This window comes from Arachis ipaensis, chromosome B7, assembly GCF_059453495.1.
Source record: "Arachis ipaensis isolate K30076 ecotype BB chromosome B7, ASM5945349v1, whole genome shotgun sequence".
Taxonomy (NCBI): Eukaryota; Viridiplantae; Streptophyta; class Magnoliopsida; order Fabales; family Fabaceae; genus Arachis; species Arachis ipaensis.
In genome coordinates this window covers 31,099,275-31,112,039 of record NC_142442.1, presented here as the reverse complement: position 1 = coordinate 31,112,039, position 12,765 = coordinate 31,099,275, and the positions used below count along the sequence as shown (strand labels likewise).

At 37.3% G+C, this 12,765-nt stretch overlaps 1 protein-coding gene across 1 annotated transcript; it reads right to left on the bottom strand.

Annotated features, from left to right (window-relative positions):
* Positions 1-11,898: 11,898 nt before the first annotated feature.
* Positions 11,899-12,558, bottom strand: LOC107606934 (uncharacterized). Its single transcript, XM_016308935.1, has one exon. It carries the CDS (start codon positions 12,556-12,558, stop codon positions 11,899-11,901), a length of 660 nt encoding a protein of 219 aa, XP_016164421.1.
* Between the last annotated feature and the right edge of the window lie 207 nt (positions 12,559-12,765).

Here is a 12,765-nt window from a genome sequence, read left to right as displayed (position 1 = left end):
CTACATGGATGCAACTAATGCAAATGCTTCTATCTATTTGTTCTATCTATTTGGTTAAAAGTGAATCAACTTCAAAGAACATATATAAACAAGTAGGGCTAAAGTCATATCATGATTCATGAACTCTGATGAGAAGACTTTTGTGTGGTTTAGAATTCACAAATGAATCCTCGTTGCAAGTATAGTTTCTAAACCAACCAATAATCCTTTCATACAAAAATTTGTTTGTCACAAGTAACAAACCCCTAAATTTATAAACCGAAGTATTGAACCTCGGGTCGTTCTCCCTAGGAATTGCAACAAAGTGTTCTTGTTATTGGTTATGAGGTATTTTTGGGGTTTTGATAAGAGACATGAAATATAAATGGCAAAGAAAGTAAACTAATGACTAAAAAGATCTTGGCAAGGTTTGGTGGTCAAGGATCTCTATCCTAATCACTAACCACAACATGAGAATTGGCGAGGATTAACCCCATTAAGTCATCCTCTAACTAATAAAGGAATGTCAAATGAGCTATGTCAATCCAAGTCCATAAGTCCTAGTTCTCCACCAATTCAATTAGTGAGATCTAGAGTTAATGGCTCCCAATCGTCAATCACTTGTACATTAGTAACTCAAGAGTTCCTAAGTTACCTTCCTAAGCCAAGAGCACTAAAATCTACTCTAAAATCCTTCCAAAAATTTTATCAAACACTTGGAAGGCATAAAAGGAAAGCATAGTAAAATTGCAAGGAAAGTAAATCTACACTACTCAAATGCAAGGAATTAAACAACAACAATTCAAATGAACAATAAAAGGAACATGAAAACATAAATTGCATTAAAAGAAAAAGGAAAGAACAAAAGTGCATCAACATAAAAGTAGAGAATTGCAAGAATTAAAGAGAGATCTAACTACAAAAGCAAGAGATTAACAATAGGAAATCAAAACAATTATGAAACAACAAAGAACTTACCAATTGCATTGAAGAAGAATATGTAGATCTACAAAAGAAAGTTCATAAAATACAACTAACAATATAAAGGAATTACAAGAGAAGAAGAATTCTACAACTACAAGAGAGCAATTAGGGAAGAAAAAGGAAAATTAAAGGAGAGAAGAAGAACTAGATCTAGATCTAAAACCTAATCCTAATTCTAGAGAGAAGTGAGAGCTTCTCTCTCTAGAAACTAACTCTAACTACTTCTAAAACTTAAACTATGACTAATGATTAAAAGTATGTTAATTCTCCTTCAATCCTTGGCTTAAATAGCATCAGAAATGAGTTGGATTGGGCCCACAAGGCTTCTAAAATCGCTGGCCACGAGTTGTATTAAGTGAAGCATGTGCAACCATCGGTGCGTACGCGTATTGTGCACGTGCGCGCCCTTATCCGCGATGCAACTATGGCAAATCTTATATTATTTTGAAGCCCCGGATGTTAGCTTTCTAACGCAACTGAAACCGTATCATTTAGATATCTGTAGCTCAAGTTATGGTCAATTAAGTGCGAAGAGGTCGGCTTGACAGCTTTTGCGATTCCTTCATTTCTTCATGAGTTCTCCATTTTTACATGCTTTTTCTTCATTCCCTTGATCCAATCCTTGCCTCCTAAATCTGAAATCACTTAGCAAACATATCAAGGCATCTAATGAAATCAAGGTGAATTAAATTTAGCTATTTTAAGACCTAAAAAGTATGTTTTCACACTTAAGAACAAATTAGGAGACAATCATGAAACCATGCTATTTCATTGAATAAATGTGGGTAAAAGGTCATAAAATCTCCTAAATTAAACACAAGATAAACCCTACAAATGGGATTTATCAACCTCCCCACACTTAAACCAAGCATGTCCTCATGCTTAAACCAAGAATGAAGTAAAGGGTATCAACATTTATTCAATGCAAACTAATCTAAATGCAATCCACCTATATGCAACTATCTACATGAATATAATTGCTTGGTCAAAATAAATCAATTCCCAAAGAGCATATATGCACAAGGGCTAAGGGTATTAACAATCATGCCAAACCATAATTGAATTGAGCTATTAAATATTTTTACAAACTTGCATGAGGAGTGATGATCATAGGTGGGAAACATGTAATTGAGCAATCGAACCATCACCGGTAGTGTTTGCACTCTATTCGCTCAAATGTTTAGGGTTGATTCACTCAATTCTCCCCTAATCATGCTTTCTAAGATTTGTTTTTCTTCTAACAATCAATATTTTTTTCATGCATACATACAAGTATCATGAGGTCTTTTCATTGGTTGTAATGGGGCTAGGGTCAAGGTAGGATGCATATATGGTTAAGTGAGCTTGAAGTTTGAATCTTTGATAAGTTTAGACTTCCCACCTAGCCTATGACATCCTACACAATTCAAAAGCTAACCTAACTACCCATTCTTTACTTTTTAACATACTCATGCATTTTCTTTTCATTTCATAACACTTATGCATTGATCCTTATTGAGCTTTGCTTTGGGGCATTTTGTCCCCTTTTTATTACTTTTCTTTCTATTTTTTTTCTTTTCCATATTATTTTTTTCTTTTTCTTTTCTTTTGTTTTTCTCATTTTTCTTTCTATATACAAGAACATCAATGCATAAGATCTAACATTTGATTACTACATGAGCATGCACCTAATTCCTAATATTTACAACAAAATACAAAACTACCCTTTTATTCACCCAATGTTCCAAATTTCTCACACTTGAATGATACTCACACTCACTACTAGCCTAAGCTAATCAAAAATCCAAATAGAGGACATTTATTATTTTTTGCTTTAAGGCTTGTAATGTGCTAAATTAAAGAACAAAGTGGGTTAATCGTAGGCTCAAATTGGCTAACAATGGAAGATAAAAGGTAAGGCTATTTGGGTAAGTGAGCTAAATGAAATGATGGTCTCAATCATATAAATGCATGAATACACAAAATAATAGACATAAAGAATCAAACAAATCAAAGATTACAATCATAGAAAGAGAAGAATGCACACAAGAAGGAAAAATAAGTGGCTATATAATGTAACCACACCATTAGGCTCAAATCTCACAAGCTTGTGTTCTTAGCTCAAAAATCATGTTCCACAATATATATAATTCAAGCAAGTTTAATGAAAAGTTTTCACTCAAATCAATTGGTGCCCTATAGATAGAATTATTGGAAAATCTCATTATTTTGACTAAGCTTATTGTGTATATATATGCAAAAATAAGAAAATGAAATAAAAATCCTAAAAGACCTAAAAAATGACATGCAAAAGTGTTGAGATTAGAAACTTGTCACCCAAAATCGCCGACCGGTCGGACGACCTCCCCACACTTAAAGTTTGCACCGTCCTCGGTGCACTCAAAGATGAGCAAGGGGGAATGACGACTCTCCGGATTGCCACCTTCAGCTGGTAGGTCAATCAATTGCTGCGTATTCTTTCTTCCGCTTCCATTTTTGCTTGCGGTGCATCATTCATGAAAACAAAAATATAACACCATAAGATGAGAAAACAAAAGCAAGGAAGAATACATTGTTGGAATGAGGTACTAATCACTAGAATTGAGTGAGTGAGTTAGTGTGACATTAATGACAAATAAGTGTGTGAATTCTAAATTGCGCACGGTTTAGAACACACATTAGTATAAAAGCTATGTCACTAAAGAAGCATGTACTTTACTCATTCTAGTATGCTTGAGATGCTTTAAGTAAGCTTGTAAGGTAAAACAAGCATTAAGGAAGCATGAGAGCATTCAAGCTAAAAGCATATGGATGCATATGATCATGGAATACAATGCATTGAAGTAAATGCACAACATCCATCAAGAGATTGCCTAATCAAGAAAAAGGATTGAAATTACATGTTGGCCAAATTATGCAATTCAAGAAGATTTACAAGCTCGAAGGCAATTCCCATCACTTGGTATTCTTAAAAGGTAAGCATGAAAAACTCAAAATCAAGTAGCAAAATATAACCTCAACAATAGAATCCAACAAAGATTATAAACATAATGATGTTAAGATAACATCCCTTTTTTAATACTCAGCAGCAATTAATGGTAAACAAGAATAACAACCCAACACTTACTATGAAAAAGAGAAAATGAAATGAAAACTAACTAAAACTAACTAATCAACTAACTAACTAACTAATTAGTTAACTAAAATAAATGGTTATCAATGGTGTTTAGGAGTGTTGGATGAGGGGTAGAAGAAGGGAAGAAATGGAAAGAGGAGAAGAAAAGAGATGTGTTGAAGGAAGGACATCCGCGCGTATGCGCGCATTGCGCCCGCGCGCGGATGATGGTGTAATGGATGCGACGCGTACGCGTACATGGCGCGTGCGCGCAGATTGCTTATTTCGAGAGTGATGCGTACGTGCGAGTTGTTTTGTGCCAAAGGCATAATGCGCGCACAACGTTTGCACAACTCTCGGGTTTTTGGCTTGGAGGTGAAATTTCTCAATCCATGCGTACGCGTACATGGCACATGCGTGCGGGTAGGCGAAAATACCTAATGCACGCGTATGCGCGCAGTGCGCGTACGCACGGATGGTGCTCTATTTTTTCAAAAAAATTTCTATGTTTTTGCACCAATCCAAGCATTCCAAACCTCCAAACAGCTACCAAAACACCATAAAACCTTATTTAACATACTAAACTACCAATTATACTCAACAAATCAACCAAAAACATGAATTTAAACTAATTACCACTATGTACAAAAAGAGAAAATGAAAAGAAGTTACCATAGTATGGTGTCTCCCACCTAGCACTTTTGTTTATTGTCCTTAAGTTGGACTTATGGGGAGCTCCTCTCAAGGTGGCTTGTGCTTGAATTCATCTTGGAACTCCCACCAATGCTTGGTTCTCCATTGTACCCCAAGATTTCTTATTTGTTGCACCAAGTGTTGATGGAGTTCTTCACAAGCTTGGGGCTCCCAAAGTTGATCCTCGTCTTGTGATCCGGGATCCCACACTTTATTTTCACACCCGTCTTGAAGTTGATCATCATTATTAGTCCAACCGGGTGGTGAGTAAGGTGAATTCTCAATAAAGTGGCCAACAATCCTCCTAGAAACCTCTAGTTGAGCACTACTCCAACCTTTATATCTCATGTTTGAAGCATCAACCATAATGAGCCTTGATTTGCAATGCCAACCACACAACATTTTTCTTTTACGCTTCATCCCACAAAGCTCCCTAAGTTGGCCATCCATTTCAAGCAAACCATATTCAAGTGGGATAATAAAGCTAATAGAAATGAATTTCACCCACCCAAATGAAGGAGTAGATGGCAACCTAGGTAAAGAAGCGTCCAAGGATCTTGACAAAGCGTATTCAATTCCCATCCTCCTTTTTCTAAGGATCTCCACCTCCTCACAAGATCTCTTAATCTCAATCCTTTGTTCAACAATTTTATCTAAGCCTTTTCCCTTACTCAATTCATAAATAGGAGGGTGAGAGAAATTTACCTCCACATTACTTTCCGTCTCATCGGGAGAAGGTTCTTCATGCTCAAAGGATTCTTTACCACTAAGACTTGATGCTTGATCTTCAATTCCAAGGGAACTCAATTCTTGCTCTATCCCATCCAAGTCTTCATAAGGGATATGCCTTGGAGGTTGTGCACATTCCTCCTTAGCATCAAATTCAATCATCTTGGAGGGGTTTTCTTCAATTCTAGATTCCCAAGGAGGTTCCGCATCTCCTAAGTCTTCAACCACTTCTTCCTCTTCTTCAACAATTATAGCTTCCTCCAATTGTTCCAATACAAAGCAACACCCCTCATTCTCCACCAATCTCTCCTTCATGTTATGCTCTTCATTTGTTTCTCCACATGTAGCCATGGGAGTTCCTTGAGTGTTCAAGCATTGGGATGCTAACCGGTTTACCACCTCATCCAAGGTGGCCGTGAATTGTTCCACATCCCTTTTCATCTCCTCTTGTCCTTGAACAAGAACATCAAGGATGTCATCCATTGGAGGTTGGGGTGGATGGAAGGGTTCATCATTTTGGGGAAAGGACTCATAGTAGGAAGGTGGTTCTTCTTGGTAGAGTTGTGATGGTTCAATAATTTCCACTCTTTCCACTTGTTGCACAACATGCTCCATGGTTACTTGAAATTGATCCAATGTTTCCTTGAGACGATCCCTTGACTCTTGTTCCTCTTGGATATCATGAGTAGGGTCATATGGCTCTTGGATAGAAGGACATGAATATTCTTCCATGGGAGGTTGTGGTGGGAAGTAGAGTTCATCTTGTGGTTGAAAATTTTCATACATTGGAGGTGGTTCATCTTGGTAGTAGCATGGAGGGAGTGACTCTTGAAAACGTTGATGTTGGAATGGTGGTAGCTCATATGGCTCATATGGTTGTTGTAATGGTGGATATGGATTAGGATCATATGAAGGTGGTTGGTAAGAAGGGGCTTGTGAGTATGATTGAGGGTTATGTTGAGGATATGGCTCATAGGCATATGGTGGTGGTTCTTAAAAGTCACAAGGAGATTCACCATAGCCATTGGATTGATATTCATCATAGAATGGCTCTTGTTCATAGTGCATTGGTGGAGGTTGTTGCCAAGAGGATTGATCATATGCATATGGCTCCTCCCCACCTTTGATTACCCCATCCTTGATACACATCCTCATTGAAGCTCTCATTACCTACAACATAGTTGGAACCAAACTCATAGCCAAAGTGAGAATTCATGGTGAAGAGTGAAAATAAGAAACAAAAGCTAACAAGAAATAATGAAATAAAGTCCTAAAACTAGCAAGAACCAACAAGCAAGCCAAAAATTAAGCTATTCACAATATTCACATATATACAATAACCAATAACATAACACTATTGCAACTCCCTGGCAATGGCGCCATTTTGATGAGAAGACTTTTGTGTGGTTTAGAATTCATAAATGAATACTCGTTACAAGTATAGTTTCTAAACCAACCAATAATCCTTTCATACAAAAATTTGTTTGTCACAGGTAACAAACCCTTAAATTTATAAACCGAAGTATTGAACCTCGGGTCGTTCTCCCTAGGAATTGCAACAAAGTGTTCTTGTTATTGGTTATGATGTATTTTTGGGGTTTTGATAAGAGACATGAAATATAAATGGCAAAGAAAGTAAACTAATAGCTAAAAAGATCTTGGCAAGGTTTGGTGGTCAAGGATCTCTATCCTAATCACTAACCACAACATGAGAATTGGCAAGGATTAATCCCATTAAGTCATCCTCTAACTAATAAAGGAAAGTCAAATGAGCTATGTCAATCCAAGTCCATAAGTCCTAGTTCTCTACCAATTCAATTAGTGAGATCTAGAGTTAATGGCTCCCAATCGTCAATCACTTGGACATTAGTAACTCAAGAGTTCCTAAGTTATCTTTCCAAGCCAAGAGCACTAAAATCTACTCTAAAATTCTTCCAACCATTTTATCAAACACTTGAAAGGAATAAAAGGAAAGCATTGTAAAATTGCAAGGAAAGTAAATCTACACTACTCAAATGCAAGGAATTAAACAACAACAATTCAAATGAACAATAAAAGGAACATGAAAACATAAATTGCATTAAAAGGAAAAGGAACAAAAGTGCGTCAACATAAAAGTAGAGAATTGCAAGAATTAAAGAGAGATCTAACTACAAAAGCAAGAGATTAACAATAGAAAATCAAAACAATTATGAAACAACAAAGAACTTACCAATTGAATTGAAGAAGAAAATGTAGATCTACAAAAGAAAGTTCATAAACTACAACTAACAATACAAAGGAATTACAAGAGAAGAAGCATTCTACAACTACAAGAGAGCAATTAGGGAAGAAAAAGGAAAATTAAAAGAGAGAAGAAGAACTAGATCTAGATCTAAAACCTAATCCTAATTCTAGAGAGAAGTGAGAGTTTCTCTCTCTAGAAACTAACTCTAACTACTTCTAAAACTTAAACTATGACTAATGATCAAAAGTATGTTAATTCCCTTTCAATCCTTGGCTTAAATAGCATCAGAAATGAGTTGGATTGGGCCCACAAGGCTTCTAAAATCGCTAGCCACGAGTTGTATTAAGTGAAGCATGTGCAACCATCAGTGCGTACGCGTACTGTGCGCGTGCGCGCCCCTATCCACGATGAAACTATGGCAAATATTATATCATTTTGAAGCCCCAAATATTAATTTTCCAACGCAACTAGAACCACATCATTTGGATATCTGTAGCTCAAGTTATGGTCAATTAAGTGCGAAGAGGTCGGCTTGACAGCTTTTGCGATTCCTTCATTTCTTCATGAGTTCTCCATTTTTACATGCTTTTTCACTTTTTCATTTCTTTATTTCTCCATTTCTTTATTTCTTCATGAGTTCCCCATTTATTCACTTTTTCACACACTCATGCATTCTCTTTCAATTCACAACCCATATGCATTGGTTATTATTGGCTTCACCTTGGGGCATTTTGACCCATTTTTATTGCTTTCTTTTTCTATATATTTTTTTTTTATTTTTCTTTTTCTTTTTCCACATTTTTTCTTTATTTTTCTCTTTTTCTTTTGATGAATTATATACAAAGTTACCAATGCATATGGTTTAAACATTCAATACATGAGTGTGTACCCACTTCCCAATATTTTCAATAAAAAATACAAAAATACACTTTTACCTCTACCAATGTTCCCAAACTTTCCTTCCACTTAAATGACACACACTCTCACTAGCCTAAGCTAATCAAAGATCCAAATTAGAGGACATTTATTGTTTTTCACTTAGGGGTAGTGATGTGCTAAATTAAAGAACAAAAAGGGGTTTAACATAGGCTCAAAATTAGCTAACAATGGTAGATAAAAGGTAAGGCTATTTGGGTAAGTGAGCTATTGAAATAACGGCCTCAATCATATAAATGCATTCATACACAAAAGAATGGACATAAAGAATAAAATAAATCAAAGATTGCAATCATAGAAAGAGAATAATGCACACAAGAATGAAAATAAGTAGTTATATGATGTAACCACGCAATTAAGCTCAAAACTCACATGCTTGTGTGTTGTTAGCTAAAAAACCTGTTCCAAAATTAATTCCTTCAAGCAAGTTCAACACAAAAAAATTTTTCAAATTGGTAAGGTGCCCTAAAATAGTTTCTTGAAAAAAAATCATTGCTCTAACCAAGTAGTTCTAACACAAAGATAAGTGGAATATGTACAAGCTCTAAAGCTATCATGCAATGCAATTAACTTCAAAAAGCAAATTATGCTAACTAACAAAGACAACTAAGATATGGGTGTTGGAGAAAGGGGTTGTTACCTACGGAAGTCGATAAACGACCTTCCCACATTTAGAAATTTGTATGGTCCTCCATGCAATCAGTGATGAGCAGAGTGGGTCTGGGAGTGTCACTTGCAATGACTATAGGATGGTGAAACAAAGACGTCTCCATGTTCACCTTTTTATTACTTCTTTGCCATGATCCGAAGTGGACTCCAGAGTGTCAGTTTCCTCCGTACATGGGTTGGTGAATCTTGTGGGAACTTCCTTTTCTGCCTCATCAATGTGGCTAGAATTCTGCAACCACTTAGAAAGTGGCTTGGCCTTTGAGGAAGTTTGCGCCTTAGTGGCCACTCTTTGAGTTGGCCTTTTTTTATGTGTCTCATTAGAGGCCTTTTCTTTTCCCTTCTTGGTGGCCATCCTGAAAGGAAACAAAAAAGAGGAAACATTAAACTCAGAGAAAGAAATACCAAAATTAAAAAAATACAAGTGAGGATTAATGCCACAAAAAAGTGAAATGTCTTAAAGACATGGTAGCTACTACATGCAAGTAAGACGTCAAGATAATCATGGAGGTACCTCACTAGCACTAGATGCAAGAGTGAAAGAGGCATGCAAGAATAAAGGATGAGAAGGATAAACTCAAGCATTGATAACAACAATGATAAACACATGCAAGAATGGTGGGAATCATAGGAAAACTATTGGCTCAACTAACTCCAAGACAATGAAGTCTAGAAATTGAAGAATGTGGGGTTAGAGAGCATTGAACCACTCATTCTCATATGACGCTACAAGCATAGCAAACCACAAATAATGAGCATTTGATTATGAAAAATCATGAAAATGACGCTCAATGCTCATGTAGCGCAAGTGTTATGAAAAAAGGCACTAAGTTAGAAGAAAAAGGTCAACAATGAACAAAGATGTCATTGGATCTTTTTCACAAACACTTGGTGTGAAAAGTATAAATAACAAGCAAGTTTGATGACTCCAAGGGGAATTTGCCCCAAAATAGAATGTCATCTACCATAACAACACCATATAACACAAACAAGCTAAGAGATATGAAATAATCCACCAATTCAAAAAGTAAATGAAACTCAACACCCATGCAAGAATATAAAAGGAAGGAAAAGAAACAAGAGTGAACAACAAAATTAAAATGTAACTAAGAAGAAAGAGAGTAGAGTAATTAAGTGCAATAGTAAAGAAAAATTCTTAAAAAGAAACAAAAGAGAAAGGAGAGAAATGAGACCTTGAAAGAGGGAAGAAAGTGAGGTTGAGTGTAAGTGAGAATAGGACAAGAGGAAGGAGAAAAAGAGAGGAAAGAGAAGATGTAGGACCACCGGAGGTGGTGGTCGCTGGCGGTTGAGGTCGTTGGTGGTTATGGGCGAAGAAGAGGTGGCAAGGAGAAGGAAGAAGAAAGAAAGAAGGAGTAGAAGAAAGAAATTGAAGTGGGAAGAAACAGGGCTGCGCGCCCTGTAAGTTGTGTCGGACATGTGACGCGCGCGCTTCATCCACGCGTACGCGTGGGAAGCGGAAAGGAGGATTTGACACGTGAGCGTCATCCACGCCTATGCGTGGCTAGCAGAAAAGAAAGGGGACGCGTATGCGTCAGCTGTGCGTACGCGTCAGCTGCGCATACGCGTGGGGTCTAATCATGATTTTCGTACAAAGGCCACACAATTCCAGCACAACTCTCTGATTTTTGTACTAGGAGCTCCAACATTAGCATACGACGCATGCGCATTGCCCATGCTCACGCGTGGATGTGCAAAAAAAGGGGGACGCATATGCGTCACCTACGCGCACGCGTGGGATGGATTGTGCTCCTGGCACCCCACCCGCACAGTTCTATCACAACTCTGGTTTTTGTACCAGGAGTTGCGACAGTGAATTTGATGCGTGTGCGTCGTCCAGGCTCACGCGTGGAGCGCCCCTTTTTTTAAAAAAAAACACGAGGGAAGATAATTATAGCATAATCTTGGCATTCATACAAGCTAGTTACTTCAAAAGCACTTAGAATTTCATGCAATAACAAAGATCAATCATTTTTCTTCAAAATTGCCAATTTAACCAAACCAGGATCAATAAAATCCTCATGAAGCAAATGGTAATTCAAGCATACTTAAACAAACTCAACAAAATCAAACAAAGACTCTAAAACTACATGCAAAAAACTATGTACAAGGTGGATCATACCATGGTAGGGTGTCTCCCACCTAGCAGTTTTCTTTAACGTCCTAAAGTTGGACGGTCATGAGCTTGCGACCACCTCTTTGGAATATCCTCAAGGATATCGATCTTGTCCTTCTTGCTGGTCTTGGTAAGAGTGTCCTTCAAGGGGAGATGCTTCCACTTGTCAATTGAATCATGATTGGGTGCCTTGTTTCCTTGAGAATGTGGAAGTTGTGGATCCTTTCCCTTTTTCTTGCTAACTCCTCTTATACCCAAGTCTCTATTGACACTTATCTTACCATCACTTCCAAAGTGTTCTTTAACTACATCATCTTCAACAATGTCACAACTGAAAATTGAATGTACCTCTAGAGGTTGCCTCATTATTTCCTCCAATTTAAACTTCACCACTTTTTCTTTGGCTTCAAATGAGTAATCTCCAGAAAATACATCTAGTTTAAATCGGGATGTCTTTCAGAATGGCCTCCCAAGTAAGATGGAGGATGACCTATCCAAATCAATGGGAGGCGTCTCTAAGATATGGAAATCCACCGAAAAAGTTAAGTCCTGAATTCTCACCAGTACATTCTCAACAATACCCACAACCGAAATGATACTCTTATCTGCTAGCACAAACCTGGCCCTGGATCGCCTCAATGGTGCAAAGTTCAACTTTTCATAAATCGAGAGTGGCATAATGCTCACACACAACCCTAGGTCACATACATAATCCTTAAGTTGAATATCACCAATCATACAAGATACCAAGCAAGGACTGAGATCACTATATTTTTCAGGAAAATCATCCATCACAGAAGAAATAGAATTACCTAATAGATTCGTCCCTAGTCCACCAATCTTCTCTTTGTGAGTGCACACATCTTTAAGGAATTTAGCATATTTCGAGACTTGATGTATGGCATCAAATAGTGGAATAGTTACCTCCACATTCTTAAAGATTTGCACTATGTTAGGATCAAGCTCCTCATGCTTCTTGGCCTTCTTGGCTACTGTAGGAAAAGGTATAGGAATTTGTTCCTCTAAGTTATTCTTCCTCTTCGGTTCCTTGGCCTTCAATTGCTCTTCTTCTTCCTTTGCAACTTCTTCCTCCTTTTCATCTTCATCTATCTCCATTGTTTCACCAACTTCTATATTAGGAACATCCTCCGCCAACTTGATAGGCTTGGGCTCAACTTCCTCGAGTGTTGTACCACTCCTCAAGGTAATTGCATTGATGCTATCCCTTGGGTTTAGAATAGGTTAGGATGGAAGGCTAGAAGAGCTAGAGACTTGGGTGGTGTTGGTATTATTGGTAGGAGGTAGGGTCAACCTTGAGAGTAT

Bases quoted from the DNA above. Each gene is read 5' to 3' on its own strand.
- LOC107606934 (XM_016308935.1), bottom strand. From the start codon at position 12,558: ATGGAGATAGATGAAGATGAAAAGGAGGAAGAAGTTGCAAAGGAAGAA.